At 46.1% G+C, this 21240-nt stretch overlaps 1 protein-coding gene across 1 annotated transcript in view; it reads left to right on the top strand.

The window, feature by feature from the left end:
- LOC144495227 (complement component C9-like) overlaps nucleotides 1-19683 on the top strand; it is a 51381-nt gene extending 31698 nt beyond the window's left edge. Inside the window, exons 8-11 of the mRNA XM_078215295.1 lie at nucleotides 4368-4546; nucleotides 5426-5657; nucleotides 7661-7807; nucleotides 19549-19683. Of these exons, the coding sequence (XP_078071421.1) occupies nucleotides 4368-4546; nucleotides 5426-5657; nucleotides 7661-7806 (557 nt within the window). The 3' untranslated portion in view covers nucleotide 7807; nucleotides 19549-19683. The remainder of the gene's footprint in view (nucleotides 1-4367; nucleotides 4547-5425; nucleotides 5658-7660; nucleotides 7808-19548) is intronic.
- Nucleotides 19684-21240: the final 1557 nt, after the last annotated feature.

Here is a 21240-nt window from a genome sequence, read left to right as displayed (position 1 = left end):
TGTGGAGCAGTTTAAAATTCAGCAAGGGATTGATTAATGTTGGAACTTTTTTCAGAGGCTAAGTATTAAACTGGCTTTCATATGAGGGATTCCCCTTCTTAATTAAGGCTCAGCTAACACAAAGCCTCGCGGATTCGGTACTCTGGTTAAAGAATTCCTTTATTTTTCAAGTCTGGTTCAATGAACGAGGGAGAGAGATTTGATGGTTTTCCTAATCACTCTGAAATTACATCACTCTCAGTATTGCAATTATACAATTCTCAAAAGCTATTTGCCCACTCCTTGCTCACACCAGCCAGGTATGAGCCAATAATTATTAGTATAGATTATTTACCTTGGCCAATAACAATTACCTTATGACAGCATGGGACTATGTGAGTTTGTGGACTTCAAGAGTCTTTCTCTTAGTCTCCTAATCTCCTAGACTGGTGTAATGTAGGATCTCTTCATTCGAGCTGTCTGAGATCTCTGGCACTGTCCTTGGGTAGTGAATATTCTATTCATTAGGATCGTCCAGAGACACTAATAAGAATTGCTTCCCACTTCACTCAGTAGCTTCATTGTTCAGAGGAATGTGGTTCTTTTCACTTCACTACGTCCCATCATGTCTTAGAGCATTGTGCCATTGACCAAGGTATATGCAGAATATTCAAAAACACATATCTAAATTCTCTATTCACTCTGACCTGTTAGTCTTTTAGTGCCAAGTTATTCTAAACTTCCTCTTACGATTAAGAAGGGAAAAATAGAGTATGAAAGTAAGATTGCGGGGAACATAAGTACTGACTGTAAAAGTTTCGATAGATATGTAAAGAGAAAAAGATTGACAAAAACGAATGCAATCCCCTGACAGTCTGAAATGGGAGAATTCATAACGGGGAATAAAGAAATGGCTGAGGAATTAAATTAGCACCCCAACGGTTCACATTATATATTAATAATTTGGAAGAGGGAACTGAATGTATTATCTCCAAATTTGCAGATGATACAAAGTTGAGTGGAAGGGTGAGCTGTGAGGAGGATGCAGAGATGCTTCAGCGTGATTTGGACAGGCTGAGTGTGTGGGTATCTGCATGGCAGATGCAGTATAATGTGGATAAATGTGAGGTTATCCACTTTGGGAGCAATAATAGGAAAATAGATTATTACTGGAATGGGTGTAAATTGCGAGAGGTGGATACTCAATGAAACCTTGGAGTTCTCGTGCATCAGATACTGAAAGTAAGCGTGCAGGTACAGCAGGCAGTAAAGAAGGCAAATGGCATGTTGGCCTTCATAGCGAGAGGATTTGAGTATAGGGATAGGGATAGTGCAATTGTACAGGGCGTTGGTGAGGCCACGCCTGGAGTATTGTGTTCAGTTTTGATGTCCTTATCTGAGGAAGGATGTCCTTGGTATAGAGGGAGAACAGCGAAGGTTTACCAAGCTGATTCCTGGGATGGCAGGTCTGTCATATGAGGAAAGTCTAAGTTGGTTAGGATTATATTTGATTTGATTTATTATTGTCGCATGTATTAACATACAGTGAAAAGTATTGTTTCTTGCGCGCTATACAGACAAAGCGTGTCATTCAAAAAGAAGGAAAGGAGAGAGTGCAGAATGTAGTGTTACTGTCATAACTAGGGTGTAGAGAAAGATCAACTTAATACAAGGTAGGACCAGTCAAAAGTCTGATAGCAGCAGGGAAGATAAGCTGTTCTTGCGTCGGTTGGTACGTGGCCTCAGACTTTTACATCTTTTTCCAGACATAAAAAGGTGAAAGAGAGTATGTCCGGGGTGCATGGGGTCCTTAATTATGCTGGCTGCTTTGCCGAGACAGCTGGGAAGTGTAGACAGAGTCACAGGCTGGTTTTTGTGATGGATTAGGCTACATTCTTTTGTAGTTTCTTGCGATTTGTAGTTTAGAAGAGTGAGAGGGGATCTCATAGAAATTTATAAAATTCTAACAGGGTTAGACAGGGTAGATTCAGAAAGAATGTTCTCAATGGTGGGGGAGTCCAGAACTAGGGGTCATAGTTTGAGGATAAGGGGTAAACCTTTTAGAACTGAGGTGAGGAGAAACTTCTTCACCTAGAGGGTGGTGAATGTATGGAATTCACTACCACAGAAAGTAGTTGAGGCCAAAAGTAGTTGAGGCATAGATCGGGTGGACTCTCAGAGGCTTTTTCCCAGGGTGGAAATGTCTGCTACGAGAGGACACAGGTTTAGGGTGCTGGGGGGTAGGTACAGGGGAGATGTTAGGGGTAAGTTTTTCACACAGAGGGTGGTGGGCGGGTGGAATCGGCTGCCGTCTTTGGTGGTGGCGGCGAACTCAATAGGGTCTTTTAAGAGACTCCTGGATGAGTACATGGAGCTTAATAGGATGGAGGGTTATAGGTAGGTCTAGAAGGTAGGGATGTGTTCGGCACAACTTGTGGGTCGAAGGACCTGTTTGTGCTGTAGTTTTTCTATGTTTCTAAAACATTGTCTGATTTCAAGAAGAAATTAGATATAGCTCTTGGGGCTAAAGGGATCAAGGGATATGGGAGGAAGGGTAATTGAATTTGATGATCAGCCATGATCAAAATGAATGGCAGAGCAGGCTTGAAGGGCTGAATGGTCTACTCCTGCGTTTAGTTTCTATGTTTCTATGTTAAATCATGCTTGACAAATCTACTGGAATTATTCGAGAATATAACTAGTAGAGGTGATGAGGGGGAGCCAGTGGATGTGGTTTATTTGGACTTTCAGAAGACTTTCGACAAAGTCCCATTGAAGAGGTTAGCGTGTAAAATTAATGCACGTGGGATTGGGGGGTAGTGCATTGAGATGGATGGAAAATTGGTTGGCAGAAGGAAACAGAATAGGAATAAATGGGTCTTTTTCTGAATGGCAGGCAGTGGCTATTGTGATACCACGGGGATCAGGGACCCCAACTACTAACAATATATATTAACGATTTAAATGAGGGAACTAAATTTAATCTCTCCAAATATGCAGATAGAAGGGTGAGCTGTGAGGAGGATGCAGAGATGCTTCAATGTGATTTGGACAAGCTGAGTGAGTGGGCAAATGCATGGCAGATGCAGAATAATGTAGCATAATGTGAGGTTTTCCACTTTGGTAGCAAAAATGGGAAGGCAGATTATTATCTGAATGCCATAAATTAGGAGAAGGGAATATGCAATGAGATCTGGGTGTCCTTGTACACCAGTCACTGAAGGTAAGCATCCAGGTGTAGCAGGTGGTAAAGAAGGCAAATGGTATGGGGGAAAGTGGCAACCGACTATTGAGCTGGATGATCAGCCATGATCTTAACGACTGGTGGAGCAGACATGAAGGGCCAAATGGCCTCCTCCAGCTCCTATTTTCTATGTTTCTGTGTTTAATATGCCACTCCAGCTGTATAAACAGACAGGGATAATGGTTATAGATCTTTATGCCATCGTTGGTGACTGTACAGTCACAAATCCAGTTCCTATGCTGGCTCCATTTCCCACAGCTCATAACTTTATATTTATTCTCGGGTAGTGATCTCAGACTTTTGTATCTTTTTCCCAAAGGAAGAAGGTGGAAGAGAGTATGTCCAGGGTGCATGGGGTCTTTGATTATGCTGGCTGCTTTTCCAAGGCAGTGGGAAGTGTAGACAGAGTCAATGGATGGGAGGCTGGTTTGCGTTATGGATTGGGCTACATTCACGACCTTTTGTAGTTTCTTGCGGTCTTGGGCAGAGCAGGAGCCATACCAAGCTGTGATACAACCAGAAATAATGCTTTCTAAGGTGCATCTGTAAAAGTTGATGAGAGTTGTATCTGACATGCCAAATTTCCTTAGTCTTCTGAGAAAGCAAAGGCATTGGTGGCTTTCTTAACTATAGTGTCAGTCTGGGGAGACCAGGACAGGTTGTTGATGGTCTGAACACATTTTTGATTTGATTTTGATTTAATTTGATTTATTATTGTCACATGTATTAGTATACAGTGAAAAGTATTGTTTCTTGCGCGCTATACAGACAAATCATACCGTTCATAGAGAAGGAAAGGAGAGAGTGCAGAATGTAGTGTAACAGCCATAGCTAGGGTGCAGAGAAAGGTAAGCCCATTCAAAATCTGACAGCAGCAGGGAAGAAGCTGTTCTTGAATCTGTTGGTACGTGACCTCAGACTTTTGCATCTTTTTCCCGATGGAAGAATGTCCGGGGTGCGTGGGGTCTTTGATTATGCTGGCTGCTAGAAATTTGGAAGCTCTCGACCATTTCCACTTCATCCCTGTTGGTGTAGGGGACTAATGGCCAAGGTTCTTCATCCTGCTGTTTCATTCGTGAGGTGTAGCAACTGGGGAATGTCTTCAGTTCTTTCTCTGCTGCTTTGAAATGCTCATCTTTTTCAGCCTTGAAAACAGAAAAGCCTGTCATCAAGGATGTGCTGTCATTTGTCACTGGTGGGGACACAGTCTTCCTCACCCGGCTGAACGTTATGTTGTCTGAGGGAAACCAGCCAATTGATGCTTCCATCTACACAGACTGGGCCAGCTCACTCATCCACTCCCCAGCGTTAGTGAGGCAGCAGGTAAGGACACAAGGCTGGCCTCGCGGGATCGGACTAGCTGGATCAGGAGGACACACGGAGTGCAGGTCCATGGTACTGAGACAACAGACCTTATATTTCCGTGAGCCAAAAGGCACAAGCTCCTTTTTTTCTCAATTGGCTAAATGGGGTGAGGAGCTGAGTGCATTCTCTCCAGAATCTTCTATCAAACACTGCAGGATGGGCTCATCTAAGCCCTCAAGCCTGTTCCACCTTTCAATGAGATCATGGTTGATCTGTGACCTAACTCCATATACCCAATGTTGCTCTGTATCCATTAACCTCTGGTTAACAACAACCCATCAATCTCAGATTTGAAATTAAACCTATGAGTTTTAGACTCCCCTACCTTTGGGAAAAGATGTTGACTATCTAGCTGATCTGTGCCCCTCATTATTTTATAGACCTCTATAAGATCACCCCTAAGTCTCCTACGCTCCAGAGAAAAATATCCCAGTCTATCCAGCCTCTTCTTATAACTCAAACCATCAAGTTCTGGTAGCATCCTAGTAAATCTTTTCTGCCCTCTTTCTAGTTTAATAATATCCGTTCTATAATAGGGTGACCAGAACTATACACAGTTATGTGAACATTATGTTCTTATGTTCTTCTGTGTTCAGATTGGGGGTGGGAAAGGTTGGTCTGAAACTAGAGTCTGACACATGAAATAATTCTGCGAGAGGTGGCAAATGTGGAGTGAGAAAGTAGGTTCAAAGATAAGACTGTGTGAGGAAGGAGAGGTAATCCAGTGTCCACTCATGATGATCCAGTTGTCTTGTTATGTGGGGTTGGCTGCACTAACCAGCTGGCCACTTTCTGCCCACACGTTGGTAACTAAAGCTGCCATTTTACCTTTGCTAGAATGTGCCAATTTACGACCTGGTTCCATCCGAGATGAGGAGTGCCTCAGTGATCAGACATAACCTGGAGCGGGCCATCTCTGACTATGAGGCTGAATACAGCGTGTGTAAATGTGCCCCATGCATGAACGGTGGCACAGTGCTACAACTGGACGGGCATTGCCGGTGTTTATGCACCAACAGGTTCCAGGGTATCAGCTGCGAAACACCAAAACCACTACACAAAGGGAAATGTAAGTTGGCACTTGGATTTGACAGAAGAATACATCCAGTGGAAGGGGTGGGGGCGTGATCATAGAAAGAAATCATAGAAACCCTATAGTGCAGAAAGAGGCCATTCGGCCCATCGAGTCTGCACCGACCACAATTCCACCCAGGCCCTACCCCCATATCCCTACACATTTACCCGCTTACCCCTCTAACCTACACATCTCAGGACACTAAGGGGCAATTTTAGCATGGCCAATCAACCTAACCCGCACATCTTTGGACTGTGGAAGGAAACCGGACCACCCGGAGGAAACCCACGCAGACACGAGGATAACGTGCAGACTCCACACAGACAGTGACCCAAGCCGGGAATCGAACCCAGGTCCCTGGAGCTGTGAAGCAGCAGTGCTAACCACTGTGCTACCGTGCCGCCAAGTGATGGCTCACTTGACTTCCTGGGAGTCTAGGGTCAGTGACATTCTCTCCACAAAGTCAGGCTGAAAGTCTGAACAAAGAACAAAGAACAATACAGCACAGGAACAGGCCCTTCGGCCCTCCAAGCCCGCGCCGCTCCCTGGTCCAAACTAGACCATTCTTTTGTATCCCTCCATTCCCACTCCGTTCATATGGCTATCTAGATAAGTCTTAAACGTTCCCAGTGTGTCCGCCTCCACCACCTTGCCTGGCAGCGCATTCCAGGCCCCCACCACCCTCTGTGTAAAATATGTCCATCTGATATCTGTGTTAAACCTCCCCCCCTTCACCTTGAACCTATGACCCCTCGTGAACGTCACCACCGACCCGGGGAAAAGCTTCCCACCGTTCACCCTATCTATGCCTTTCATAATTTTATACACCTCTATTAAGTCTCCCCTCATCCTCCGTCTTTCCAGGGAGAACAACCCCAGTTTACCCAATCTCTCCTCATAACTAAGTCCCTCCATACCAGGTAACATCCTGGTAAACCTCCTCTGTATTCTCTCCAAAGCCTCCACGTCCTTCTGGTAGTGTGGCGACCAGAACTGGACGCAGTATTCCAGATGCGGCCGAACCAACGTTCTATACATCTGCAACATCAGACCCCAACTTTTATACTCTATGCCCCGTCCTATAAAGGCAAGCATGCCATATGCCTTCTTCACCACCTTCTCCACCTGTGACGTCACCTTCAAGGATCTGTGGACTTGCACACCCAGGTCCCTCTGCGTATCTACACCCTTTATGGTTCTGCCATTTATCATATAGCTCCTCCCTACATTATTTCTACCAAAATGCATCACTTCACATTTATCAGGATTGAACTCCATCTGCCATTTCTTTGCCCAAATTTCCAGCCTATCTATATCCTTCTGTAGCTTCTGACAATGCTCCTCACTATCTGCAAGTCCTGCCAATTTTGTGTCGTCCGCAAACTTACTGATCACCCCAGTTACACCTTCTTCCAGATCATTTATATAAATCACAAACAGCAGAGGTCCCAATACAGAGCCCTGCGGAACACCACTCGTCACAGGCCTCCAGCCGGAAAAAGACCCTTCCACTACCACCCTCTGTCTTCTGTGACCAAGCCAGTTCTCCACCCATCTAGCCACCTCCCCCTTTATCTGGCCGGAGATTTAGGACCCTCTGCCCGACTCTCGACAAGCCAATCACAATGTGTCAGGGACCTGGGTGTTCACAAGAGAGAGATGGGGGAATAGGTAAGGGTAGTGGGGAAGCAGCTTGCATAATGGGGAGAAGATGAAATGAGAAAGAGAGTGTGGTGATGGGGGGGAGGGGGAAAGGGGAGTTTGGGGAGTTGATGTCACTCCTCGCTGTGGGTTGGTGGGAAACCCCATTCACAGCATTCTATGGCAGCGCCTTCACCGCAGGGGCTGCGCCATTTCAAGTGCCAGTCTCACCATCACCTTGCATTGGGGATGGGCAAAGCTGTGCCAGCATCGTCTGTGTTGGCCATACCCTCCGACAGAAGGAAGTGGATGTGTGGAGCGAGACTAAACTGTGTTCTTTTCTCTCCCGGGAGCAGCAGGTTACACAGATGGACAATGGAGTTGCTGGTCAGGGTGGTCTTCCTGTGCCAACAACCAACGAGTACGTACCCGGCAGTGCCTGGGCACACAGGGAGGAGGCACCGCATGCCCGGGGGACAGCGAGAGCACAGAGTACTGCTGAGGTAAAGAGTTCCGCTGGAGAAACATGTGTGTATCCGGGACAAAGGGCAGATTCCATTGCCGGGGCCCAGGGACCACAAAAGACAGATTGTCGTTTATATAGCACCTTTCATGACCTCACCACCTGCAGCCCATGACATACTTCTGAAGTTGTCACTGTTGTAATATAAGGAATTTCTGAAGAAAATTAAAGCACAAACTCCTGCTAACAGCAATGTGATAATGACGTGCTGACTGTTGGGGGATGTATATCAGTCAGGGCACGGTGGAGAACACATCTGTAGTGTTCCAATAGTGTTCAACATGTGGCCCAGAAGTCACATGCGGGACATCTGGGTTCTGAGTGCAGCCCACAAGACATTTTGTTGACTGCTGCCCATGAGCAGAGCGGCCATGTTCCACAGCTTTCCATCCATGCAGTTCTTTTCCTACTGGTGAGACTGAAGCAATAGATAAAGAACTCGGAGCAGGAAGAGGCCATTCAGCCCCTCCAATCTGCTCCACCATTCAATATGATCATGGCTGATCTCATCTCAAGCTCCTCTCCACCTTCTTGTCGCTCTCCATAACCCTTTCCTCTGTTACTCATTAAAAACATATCTCTCTCCTCCTTAAATCTGTTTAGTGTTCCAGTGTCCACTACAGTCTGGGGTAGAGAATTCCACAGATTCACAATCCTTTGAGTGAAGTAATTCCTCCCCATAGCCTAAAACTATGGCCTCTCGTTCTAGAATGTCCAAGAAGAGGAACGATCCGCTCTGCGTCAACCCTGTCAATCCCCTTTAGAATCTTGTACACCTCAATTAGATCTCCTCTCATTCTTCTAAACTCCAGTGAGTATAGACCTAAACTGCTCAATATCTCTTCATAAAACAAGTCCTTCATCCCTGGAATCAACCTAGTGAACTTTCTCTGAACCGTCTCTAATGCATTTACACCCTCCTCAAGTCAGGGGACCAAAACTGTGCGCAGTATTCCAGACACAGTCTCACTAATGCCCTACACAGTTGCAATAGCACTTCCCTACTTTTATACTCATTCTATTCGCCTTCCTTATTACCTGCTGCACCTGCATACTAACTGTCTGTGATTCTTGCATGAGGCCACCCAGATCCCTCTGCACCAAAACACTCTGAAGCTTCTCTCCATTTAGATAATAAGTTGTCTTTTTATTCCTCCGACTAAAATGGATAACCACACACTTATACACGTTAAATTCCATCTGCCACATTTTGGCCCACTCACCAAATTATCAGCATCCATTTGTAAATTTCTTATTCCCTCATAGAAACATAGAAAATAGGAAAAAGAGTAGGCCATTCAGCCCTTCAAGCCTGCTCCACCAATCATTATGATCATGGCTGATCATCCAACTCAGTAACCTGTTCCCCTTCCCCTCCATATCCCTTGATCCTTTTAGCCCCAAGTGCTATATCTAACTCTTTCTTCAAAACAGACATTGTTTTGGCCACAACTACTTTCAATTGTAGCAAATTCCAGAGGCTGACCACTCTCTGGGTGAAGGAATTTCTCATCTCTGTCCTAAAATGTTTACCCTGTGTCCTCAGACTGTGACCCCTGGAACTGAACTCCCCCGCCATCAGGAACATTTTTCCTGCATCTCATAGAAATCTACCCTGTCTAGTCCTGTGAGAATTTTATAGGGGGTCTCTGACATCCTCCCTCATTCTTCTAAACTGCAGCGAACCTTTCCTCACACAACAACCCTGCCAGCCAGGAATCAGTCTGCCAAACCTTCATTGCAGTCCCTCTATAGCAAGAACATTCTTCCTCAGATATAGTTTGCAAGGTCTTTTTGTGGTTTATAGTTCATAGTTTTCTGTAGCAACGAGGATCAGGAAAGAAGGACCCTAGGGTAATTGATATTATTTGATATTAAGTATCTTCCAAGGTTTAATTTAAAGGGGTAAGTCATGGCAGGAGAACTCAAATCCATGGAGTGCTCCTCGTGCTCCATGTGGGAAACTGTGCACATTTCCACTGCTGAGGGATAGCACGTGTGCAGGAAGTGCCTCCAGCAGCAGCTCCTAGAAGCCCACATTTTGGAGCTGGAGCGGCACTGAGGACACTGTGGAGTATTGGCACTGTGAAGCTGAGAGCATCGTGGGTAGCATGTATAGAGAGGTGCTCACACTGCACGCTCAGACTCCACAGGCAGGAAGGGAGTGGGTGACCACCAGGTAGAGCAAGAGAGCTAGGCAGGCAGTGCAGGAATCTTCTGTGGCTATTCCCCTGCAAAACAGATAAATCATTTTGGATACTGTTGAGGGGAACGGCCTTTCAGGGGAAAACAGCAACGGCCAAATCCGTTGCACCATGGTTGGTTGTGCTGCAGTGGGGAGGATAAGTGTGAGAATGCAATAGTGAAAGGGAATTCAATTGTAAGGGGGAATATATAGGAGTTTCTGTGGCCACAAATGAGACTCCAGGATGGTATGTTGTCTGTCTAGTCTGGGGTCAAGGATGTCACTGAGCGGCTACAGAGTATCCTGGAGGGGGAGGATGACCAGCCAATGGTCGCGGTGCACATAAATATCAATGACATAGGTAAAAAACATGGATGAGGTATTAAAAACAGAATATAGGGAATTGAAAAGTAGAAGCCCAAAGATAGTGAGCACAGGATTACACCAGTGCAACATGCTTGTCAGAGTAGAAACAGCAGGATATATCCATTGAATACGTGGCTGGAAAAGTGGTGCAAGGGGGAGGGTTTCAGATTCCTGGGGCACTGGGACCGGTTCTGGGGGAGGTGGGAGCTGTACAAACTGGGCAGGTTACACCTAGGCAGGACCAGGACTGATGTCCGAGGGCAAATATTTGCTAATGTGGTTGAGGAGGGTTTAAACTAGAATGGCAGGAGGCTGGAAATCTAAGCAGGGTGACAAGGGAAAGAGAAACAAGGACAGTATTCAAAGTAAGAACAGTAAAATGTAAAACTGGTAGGCAGGGTAATCAAGGGTGAGAGGCAATTAGGGCCGCAGTACCAAGGAAAGTTAGGATGATTAAAAATGGCAAAAAGGCAAGTGTAAAAACCTTGTATCTTCATGCAAGAAGCATTCGGGATAAGATACACAAATGAATTTGATCTCATAGCCATTATGGAGACATGGCTAAAAGGAGATCAAAACTGGGAACTTAATACCTAGGGATATTTGACCTTTCAGAAAGACAGGAGGGAGGTAGTAGGTAGAGGGGTAGCACTGTTAATAAGAGATGAAATGAGGTCATCTCGTTAAAGAGATCTGGGCTCGGATAACTTAGGTGGAGGTAAAAAAAACAGCAAGGGAAAGAAGACATTGGTAGGAGGAGTGTATAGACTCCGAAACAATAGCCACACTGTGGGAAAGGGAATAAATCAACAAAAAATAGGAACATGTAAAAAGAACAGGGCAATGATTCTTGTTGACTTTAATCTTCATATTGATTGGGTTAATCAAGTTGGAAAGAGTAGTTACGACAACAAATTCATGGAGTGAATTAGGGATCGTATCAGAGAGCAATTTGTGATGAAACCAAGCAGGGAACAGGCTATCTTGGATCTGGTAATGGGTAATGAGGCAGATTTAATAAATGACCTCACATGAAAGATCCCCTGGGCAATAGTGATCATAACATTTAATATTCAGTTTGAGAGTGAGAAACTTGGGTCTGCAACAACTGTGTTTAACTGAAATGAAGGGAATTACAATCAAATTAGCCAAAGTGGACTGGGCGGATAGATTAGCAGGAAAGGCTGAAAGCAAGCAGCGGAAGATATTTAAGGAGGAAATTCATGACAATCAGCAAAAATGTAACCCAGTAAGAAGGCAAGATTTTAGGAGGGGGATAAACCAACCATGGCTCACCAAGTTAAGTTGAAAGGAAAAGGATAAAAGGAGGGAAAAGTCAGAGATAGCTGTGCAGATTGGGATAATTGCTTTCTGTCAGTTAGCCAATCCTCTATCCAAGCTAATATATTCTGCCCAACCCCATGGGATCTTACATTGTGTATTAGCTATTTGTGCAGCACATCATAATAGAACATAGAACATAGAACAAATACAGCACAAACAGGCCCTTCGGCCCACAAGTTGCGCCGGTCATGTCCCTACCTACCTCGGCTTATATATAGGCTTACCTATAACCCTCAATCCTATTAAATCCCATGTACTCATCCAGAAGTCTCTTAAAAGACGCTATCGACTTTGCCTCCACCACCACTGACGGCAGCCGATTCCACTCACCCACCACCCTCTGAGTGAAAAACTTACCCCTGACATCTCCTCTGTACCTACTCCCCAGCACCTTAAACCTGTGTCTTCTCATAGCAGCCATTTCAGCCCAAGGAAAAAGCCTCCAAGATTCCACCCGATCTATACCTCTCAAAACCTCATCTACCGCTTTCCCTTCGTCAATGTGTTTAGTCACATTTTCAAAGAACTCCACCAGGCTCGTAAGGCACGATTTGCCTTTGACAAAGCCGTGCTGACTACGTTTGAGCATACTAAACCTCTCTAAATGTTCATAAATCCTGTCCCTCAGGATCTTCTCCATCAACTTACCAACCACTGAGGTTAGACTCACCGGTCGGTAATTTCCTGGGCTATCCCTATTCCCTTTCTTGAATATAGGAACCACATCCGCAATCCTCCAATCCTCCGGAACATCTCCCGTCTCCATCGACGACGCAAAGATCATTGCCAGAGGCTCTGCAATCTCTTCCCTCACCTCCCACAGTAACCTGGGGTACATCCCATCTGGTCCCGGCCACTTATCTATCTTGATGCTATTCAAAATTTCCAACACATCCTCTTTCTTAATGTCCACATACTCAATCTTTTCAGTCCACCTCAATCCTGTAGTACAACAACCCAGGTCTTTTTCCACCGTGAATACTGAGGTCAAGTATTCATTTAGCACCTCTGCTATTTCTTCCGGTTCTGTACAGACTTTCTCACCTTTACATTTTATAGGTCCTATTCCTTCACATCTCATCCTTTTACTCTTCACATATTTATAGAACGCCTTAGGGTTCTCCTTAATCTTACCTGCCAAGGCCTTCTTGTGACCCCTTCTGGCTCTCCTAATTTCTTTCTTAAGTCCCTTCCTACAAACCGTATACTCATCTAGATCCCTATCATCGCCTAGCTCTCTGAACCTTTTGTACGCTTTCCTTTTCTTTTTGACTAGGTTCAGCGCAGCTTTCGTGCACCATGGTTCCCATAACCTACCAAAACCTCCCTGTCTCATCGGAACGTTGTCATGCAGAACTCCAGACAGACATTCCTTGAAAATCTGCCACCTTACTTCGGTACCTTTCCTCGAGAATACCTCCTTCTAATTTACGTCTCTAATCTCCTGCCTGTTGGCTTCATATTTCCCCTTGCTCCAGATAAACGTTTTCCTAGCTTGCCTGATCCTATCTCTTTCCAATGCTAGCATAAAGGAGATAGAGTTATGATCGCTATCCCCAAGATGCTCCCCCACTGAGAGATCCGACACCTGTCCAGGCTCATTAGCCTGTACCAGATCGAGTACAGCCTCTCCTCTTGTAGGCTTATCCACATGCTGTGTCACGAAACCCTCCCGAACACACCTAACAAACTCCTCCCCATCCAAACCCCTTACCCTAGGGATATTCCAATCGATGTTTGGGAAATTAAAGTCTCCCATCACGACAACCCTGTTATTACTACATCTCTCCAGGATCTGTTTCCCTATCTGCTCCTCAACAGCCCTGTTACTATTGGGCGGCCTGTAGAAAACACCCAACAAAGTTATCGACCCCTTCCCGCTCCGGACTTCCACCCACAGAGACTCCGTCGACAATCCCTTCACGGTTTCCACTTTCTCGCCAGAGGCTGTACTGTTCTATGTTCTATGTTCTTGAAGGTGGCAGCACAGGTGGAGAAGGTGGTGAAGAAGGCATATGGTATGCTTGCCTTTATAGGACGGGGTATAGAGTATAAAAGCTGGAGTCTGATGTTGCAGCTGTATAGAACGCTGGTTAGGCCACATTTGGAGTACTGCGTCCAGTTCTGGTCGCCGCACTACCAGAAGGACGTGGAGGCTTCAGAGAGAGTGCAGAGAAGGTTTACCAGGATGTTGCCTGGTATGGAGGGTCTTAGCTATGAGGAGAGATTGGGTAAACTGGGCTTGTTCTCCCTGGAAAGACAGAGAATGAGGGGAGACCTATTAGAGGTGTACAAAATTATGAGGGAATAGATAGGGTGAACAGTGGGAAGCTTTTTCCCAGGTCGGAGGTGACGATCACGAGGGGTCATGGGCTCAAGGTGAGAGGGGCGAGGTATAACTCAGATAGTAGAGGGACGTTTTTGACACAGAGGGTGGTGGGGGCTTGGAATGCGCTGCCAAGTAGGGTGGTGGAGGCAGGCACGCTGACATCGTTTAAGACTTACCTGGATAGTCACATGAGCAGTCTGGGAATGGCGGGATACAAACGAATGGTCTAGTTGGACCAATGAGCGGCACAGGCTTGGAGGGCCGAAGGGCCTGTTTCCTGTGCTGTACTGTTCTTTGTTCTTTGTTCTATGTTCTATGTTCTATGTTCTCTACAGCTGTGACACTATCCCTGATCAGCAGTGCCACTCCCCCCCCCCCCTCTTTTGCCTCCCTCTTTGTCCTTTCTGAAACATCTGAAACCCGGCACCTGAAGTAATGCCTTCTGGAAGTCCAGATATGTGACATGTACAGGATCTCCATTGTCCACTTTGCTTGTAACATTCTCAAAGAACTCCAACAAATCAATCAAACATGATTTATGCTTCATAAAACCACGCTGACTCTGATGGATTGCATTTTGATTTTCCAAATGTCCCATTCCTACTTCCTTCTTAATGGATTCCAAGTTTTCCCATGACAGATGTTAAACTAACTGGTCCATAATTTCCTACTTTCTGCCTTTCTCCTTTCTTTTAGACGGGGCGTTACATTAGCTTTTTTATAATCCATTGGAATCTTTCCAGAACCTTTTGGAATATTAGAACTGATGCCTCCACTATCTCTGCTGTCACTCCCTTTAAGACTCGAGGATGTAGGCATCAGGCACGTAAAGTAAAGTGAGATGTGTGCTGATTGCTCACAGCATTGACTGTCAGAGTCACGCGTTCCCTCTGCGTTTAATCAAGTGTAAATATTTATTTTGTTCTTATCACCTGGGTTGACAACAGTTGTATTAATATGTGAATGATTAAGCATTTTTTATTACATGTTATGAAATATTTGGCAGGTATTAAATGTATTTAATCTTCTTCATGGGTCACAGGAAATGAATAAGCCCAGTTTCAATCTTGTGGCTCAGTGAGATGGAGGAGGGCCATTCATTGGGCTCACTCACTAGTCTCGGTTGCCCATCACTGTGCTATCCTCTGTGTCCACCTGAGAAAGTGATTTTATGTCTCATCCGGAAAGTGGGGTACCTCCGACAGTGCAGCACTCCCTGGGTACTGGACTCAGGTGTCAGTGGAGATTTTGTGCTCAAGTCACAGTAGTTGGATTGAACTCACAACCTTACAACTGAGAGATGAGAGTGAATCACAACCCAATCCTTGAAGATGACAGAAATTGCTGATCATTCAGCCAAGTCTTTTTTTGCTTTATTCCTTCATGATATTTGGACAAAGTCAGCATTTGTTGCCCACCCCACCCCTAATTGCCTTTGAACTGAATAATTCAGAGATCAATTAAGAGTCAACCACATTGCTATGGCTTAATGACCTCGCTTGGGCGAGGCTGGTTAAATCCTGCCCGAGGCCAACGGAGAATTCCGTTCTGCATGTCAGTAAAATTCCGGCAATGGTCACCGTTACTGAGGCTAACTTTATATTCCAGATTAATTGAATTTTTAAATTGCTATGGTGGGATTTGAACCCATGTTCCCATAGTATTAGCCTGAGCCTCTGGATTACTGGTCCACTGACATTACCACCATCTCCACATCTTTTTAGATTGTCAATTACAGTCTGTTCAAGATCATGGGCGGGATTTTCCAGCCATGCTCGCCACAAAACTGGAAAATCCCACCCGAGGTCAACGGACGTTTGAAACATAGAAACATAGAAAAACTACAGCACAATACAGGCCCTTCAGCCCACAAAGTTGTGCCGAACATGTCCCTACCTTAGCGATTACCAGGCTTACCTATAACCCTCTATCTGACTAAGATCCATGTACTTATCTAAAAGTCTCTTAAAAGACCCTATCGAATCCGCCTCCACCACCGTTGCTGGCAGCCCATTCCACGCACCCACCACCCTCTGAGTGAAAAACTTACCCCTGACATCTCCTCTGTCCCCAGCACCTTAAGCCTGTGTCGTCTTAAGAACATAAGAAATAGGAGCAGGAGTAGGCCATCTGGCCCTTCGAGCCTGCCCCGCCATTCAACAAGATCATGGCTGATCTGAAGCAAATCAGTTCCACTTACCCGCCTGCTCCCCATAACCCCTAATTCCCTTATCGATCAGAAAACTATCTACCCGTGATTTCAACATATTCAACGAGGAAGCCTCCACCACTTCAATGGGCAGAGAATTCCAGAGATTCACTACCCTCTGAGAGAAGAAGTTCCCCCTCAACTCTGTTCTGAACCGGCCCCCCCTTATTTTGAGGCTGTGCCCTCTAGTTCTGGTTTCCCTTCTAAGTGGAAAGAATCTCTCCACCTCTCCCCTATCCAGCCCCTTCATTATCTTATATGTCTCTATAAGATCACCCCTCATCCTTCTAAACTCCAACGAGTACAGACCCAATCTGTTTAATCTCTCCCCATAAACTACACCCCTCATCTCCGGTATCAACCTGGTGAACCTTCTCTGCACTCCCTCCAAGGCCAATATATCCTTTCGCAAATAAGGGGACCAAAACTGCACACAGTACTCCAGTTGCGGCCTCACCAGTGCCTTGTACAGTTGCAGCAAGGCCTCCCTGCTTTTATATTCTATAAATCTTGTGGCAACCATTTCAGCCCTAGGAAAAAGCCTTGACTGTCCATTCGATCAATACCTCTCAACATCTTATACACCTCTATCAGGTCACCCCTCATCCTTTGTCTCTCCAAGGAGAAAAGGCCGAGCTCACTCAACCTACCCTGATAAGGCATGCTCCCCAACCCAGGCAACATCCTTGTAAATCTCCTCTGCACCCTTTCTATGGCTTCCACATCCTTCCTGTAATGAGGCGACCAGAACTGAGCACAGTACTCCAAGTGGGGTCTGACCAGGGTCCTATATAGCTGCAACATTATCTCACAACTCCTAAACTCAATTCCTCGATTGATGAAGGCCAGTACACCATACGCCTTCTTAACCACAGCCTCAACCTGCACAGCTGCTTTGAGCGTCCTATGAACTCAGACCCCAAGATCCTTCTGATCTTCCACTCTGCCAAGAGTCCTACCATCAATATTATATTCCGCCAGCCTATTTGACCTGCCAAAATGAACCACCTCACACTTATCTGGGTTGAACTCCATCTGCCACTTCTCCGCCCAGTCTTGCATCCTATCAATGTCTCGCTGCAACTTCTGACATCCCTCCACACTATCCACAACACCTCCAACCTTTGTGTCATCAGGAAACTTACCAACCCATCCCTCCACTTCCTCATCCAGGTCATTTATAAAAATCACAAAGAGTAAGGGTCCCAGAACAGATCCCTGGGGCACTCCACTGGTGACCGACCTCCATGCAGAATATGACCCATCTATAACCACTCTTTGCCTTCTGTGGGCAAGCCAGTTCTGAATCCACAAAGCAATGTCCCCTTGGATCCCATGCCCCCTCACTTTCTCAATAAGCCTTGCATGGGGCGCCTTATCAAATGCCTTGCTGAAGTCCATATATACTACATCTACTGCTCTTCCTTCATCAATGTGTTTAGTCACATCCTCAAAAAATTCAACCAGGCTCGTAAGGCATGATCTGCCTTTGACAAAGCCATGCTGACTATTCTTAATCATATTATACCTCTCCAAATGTTCATAAATCCTGCCTCTCAGGATCTTCTCCATCAACTTACCAACCACTGAGGTTAGACTCACTGATCTATAATTTCAGGGCTATCTCTACTCCCTTTCTTGAATAAAGGAACCACATCCGCAATCCTCCAATCCTTCAGAACCTCTCTCGTCTCCATTGATGATGCAAAGATCATCGCCAGAGGCTCAGCAATCTCCTCCCTCGCCTCCCACAGTAGCCTGGGGTACATCCCATCCGGTCCTGGCGACTTATCTAACTTGATGCTTTTCAAAAGCTCCAACACATCCTCTTTCTTAATATCTACTTTTTGCATGGCCATCCCCCACCTTCTATGATTCCCATGGCAGGTGGAGGGAAATTCCCCTCTATATCTGTTAGGAGTTTGACACCAAGCTGAGATGGTATCATTTAGTATCATGGTTCAGTAAAATGTTGGAGCCAGCACATTTTTATGAGCCAAGCATGAGTAACAGAACCAAATCAGGCTGATAAAATAAGATACAGATCAACTATGGTCCAATTGAATGCCAGAACAGGCTTGAGGAAAAAGGCTTCCTCCTATTTTTCTGTTCTAAGATTCCAACTTTTCACAAGCTTCTCCACCGCCTCCCACACACCGCACCCGTCCCCCCTCCTCCCCCCCACCACCTCCAGACGTGTAAGGAAAAATTCTGCCCCAGTCATTGGCATCTGGATAAATCCAGTCCATAAAGAAATGAAAATCGCTTGATTCTATTTTCCTCTTACTCACTCTCCCTTCCCCCTGCTCCACTTGCCAGCGGACACACACTCTCTCTCTCTCTCTCTCTAACTGTATCCTGTGAGAGTTCAAGTCTCAGGATGTGGGTATTGTTGACATTCATTGTCTGTCTTTGGTTGGCCTCCCATGGTCTGCATCTCTGTTCTCATTTTCTCTCATCTGCATGTCTTTTCCTTCCTCTTTTTCCTCTCAATCTATCTGTCTCTTTCTCTCTCCTCTGTCTATCCCTTTTGCGCTCTCTCTATCTTACTCCTTGGGTGGAATTTTCCCGTCCCGCCCACCATGGGAATTGTAGCGGGCGGGACCAGGCTAAGGTTTACCTCGGGTGGGGATTTTCAGGCTTGGGGGTGAATGAGGCTAGAAAATCCTGTCCCTTCTCTATATTTTTCATACACCCGCTCGCCCACCCACACTGTCCCTCCACTCCTCTCCCAACTCACTGGGGATAGGGGCGGCACAGTGGTTAGCACTGCTGCCTCACAGCGCCAGGGACCCGGGTTCGATTCCTGGCTTGGATCACTGTCTGTGCGGAGTCTGCGTGTTCTCCCCGTGTCTGCGTGGGTTTCCTCCGGATGCTCCGGTTTCCTCCCACAGTCTGAAAGACGTGCTGGTTAGGTGCATTGACCCGAACAGGTGCCAGAGTGTGGTGACTAGGGGAATTTCGCAGTAACTTCATTGCAGTGTTACTGTAAGCCTTACTTGTAACTAATAAATAAATACATTTTACTTTTTTTACTTTTTGATCACCACCCCTCTGCAAAATAAGAATCCGCTGAGTGTGAGCTGGCAGCCTGATTTGCATTTTACAATCTTTATTCATGCTGAGTTCAGGCTGATCTTACAGTTCTCTGCAGGAAGATTTGGGATTGAGTGGCGCCAGTGTTATTGATCGAGGCGTTGAAAATGCTGCTTCTATGAGGGGAGTATAACATGCAGCACAATCCCAAGCACCCATTGAATCTAACGCCAGAAATCTTTTCACTTTCAGATCCCTGAGCTGTCAAGGCTACAAAGTGAGTTCACTTCAGCAATCTCCAAGATCCACATGGAGATTCCCACAGCCATCAGCACCAGCATCTGTGTTCCAGATTCACACCCAAAATAAACATTTTTCATTGAAGAATACTTGTTCATTTTTCACATCAAACACGCCCAGGACAGGTACAGCACGGGGTTAGATACAGAGTAAAGCTCCCTCTACACTGTCCCCATCAAACACTCCCAGGACAGGTACAGCACGGGATTAGATACAGAGTAAAGCTCCCTCGACACTGTCCCCCATCTAACACTCCCAGGACAGATACAGAACGGGATTAGATACAGAGTAAAGCTCCCTCTACACTGTCCTCATCAAACACTATGTGGCGATGCCGGCGTTGGACTGGGGTAAACACAGTAAGAGGTTTAACAACACCAGGTTAAAGTCCAACAGGCTTATTTGGCAGCAAATACCATTAGCTTTCGGAGCGCTGCTCCTTCATCAGATGGAGTGAAAATCTGCTCTCAAACAGGGCACAGAGACACAAAATCAAGTTACAGAATACTGATTAGAATGTGAGTCTCTACAGCCAACCAGGTCTTAAAGATACAGAGAATGTGAGTCGAGGGAGCATTAAGCACAGGTTAAAGAGAGATGTGTATTGTCTCCAGACAGGACAGCCAGTGAGATTCTGCAAGTCCAGAAAGCAAGCTGTGGGGGTTACTGATAGTGTGACATAAACCCAACACCCCGGTTTAGACCGTCCTCATGTGTGCGGAACTTGACTATCAGTTTCTGCTCAGCGACTCTGCGCTGTCGTGTGTCGTGAAGGCCACCTTGGAGAACGCTTACCCGAAGATCAGAGGCTGAATGCCCGTGACTGCTGAAGTGCTCCCCCACAGGAAGAGAACAGTCTCGCCTGATGATTGTCGAGCGGTGTTCATTCATCCGTTGTCGTAGCGTCTGCATGGTTTCCCCAATGTACCATGCCTCGGGACATCCTTTCCTGCAGCGTATCAGGTAGACAACGTTGGCCGATTTGCAAGAGTAGGTACCATGTACCTGGTAGATGGTGTTCTCACGTGAGATGATGGCATCCGTGCCGATGATCCGGCACATCTTGCAGAGGTTGCTGTGGCAGGGTTGTGTGGTATCGTGGTCACTGTTCGCCTGAAGGCTGGGTAGTTTGCTGCGGACAATGGTCTGTTTGACGTTGTGCGGTTGTTTGAAGGCAAGAAGTGGGGGTGTGGGGATGGCCTTGGCGAGATGTTCGTCTTCATCAATGACATGTTGAAGGCTCCGGAGGAGATGCCATAGCTTCTCCGCTCCGGGGAAGTACTGGCCGACAAAGGGTATTCTGTCCACCGTGTCCCGTGTTTGTCTTCTGAGGAGGTCGGTGCGGTTTTTCGCTGTAGCGCATCGGAACTGTCGATCGATGAGTCGAGCGCCATATCCTGTTCTTATGAGGGCATCTTTCAGAGTCTGGAGGTGTCTGTTGCGATCCTCCTCATCCGAGCAGATCCTGTGTATTCGGAGGGCTTGTCCGTAGGGAATGGCTTCTTTAACGTGTTTAGGGTGGAAGCTGGAGAAGTGGAGCATCATGAGGTTATCCGTGGGCTTGCGGTACAGTGAGGTGCTGAGGTGACCGTCCTTAATGGAAATGCGTGTGTCCAAGAATGCAACCGATTCCGGAGAGTAGTC

Source organism: Mustelus asterias, chromosome 6, assembly GCF_964213995.1.
Source record: "Mustelus asterias chromosome 6, sMusAst1.hap1.1, whole genome shotgun sequence".
In the NCBI taxonomy this organism is placed as follows: domain Eukaryota; kingdom Metazoa; phylum Chordata; class Chondrichthyes; order Carcharhiniformes; family Triakidae; genus Mustelus; species Mustelus asterias.
This window is presented reverse-complemented; position numbering and strand designations above follow the sequence as displayed.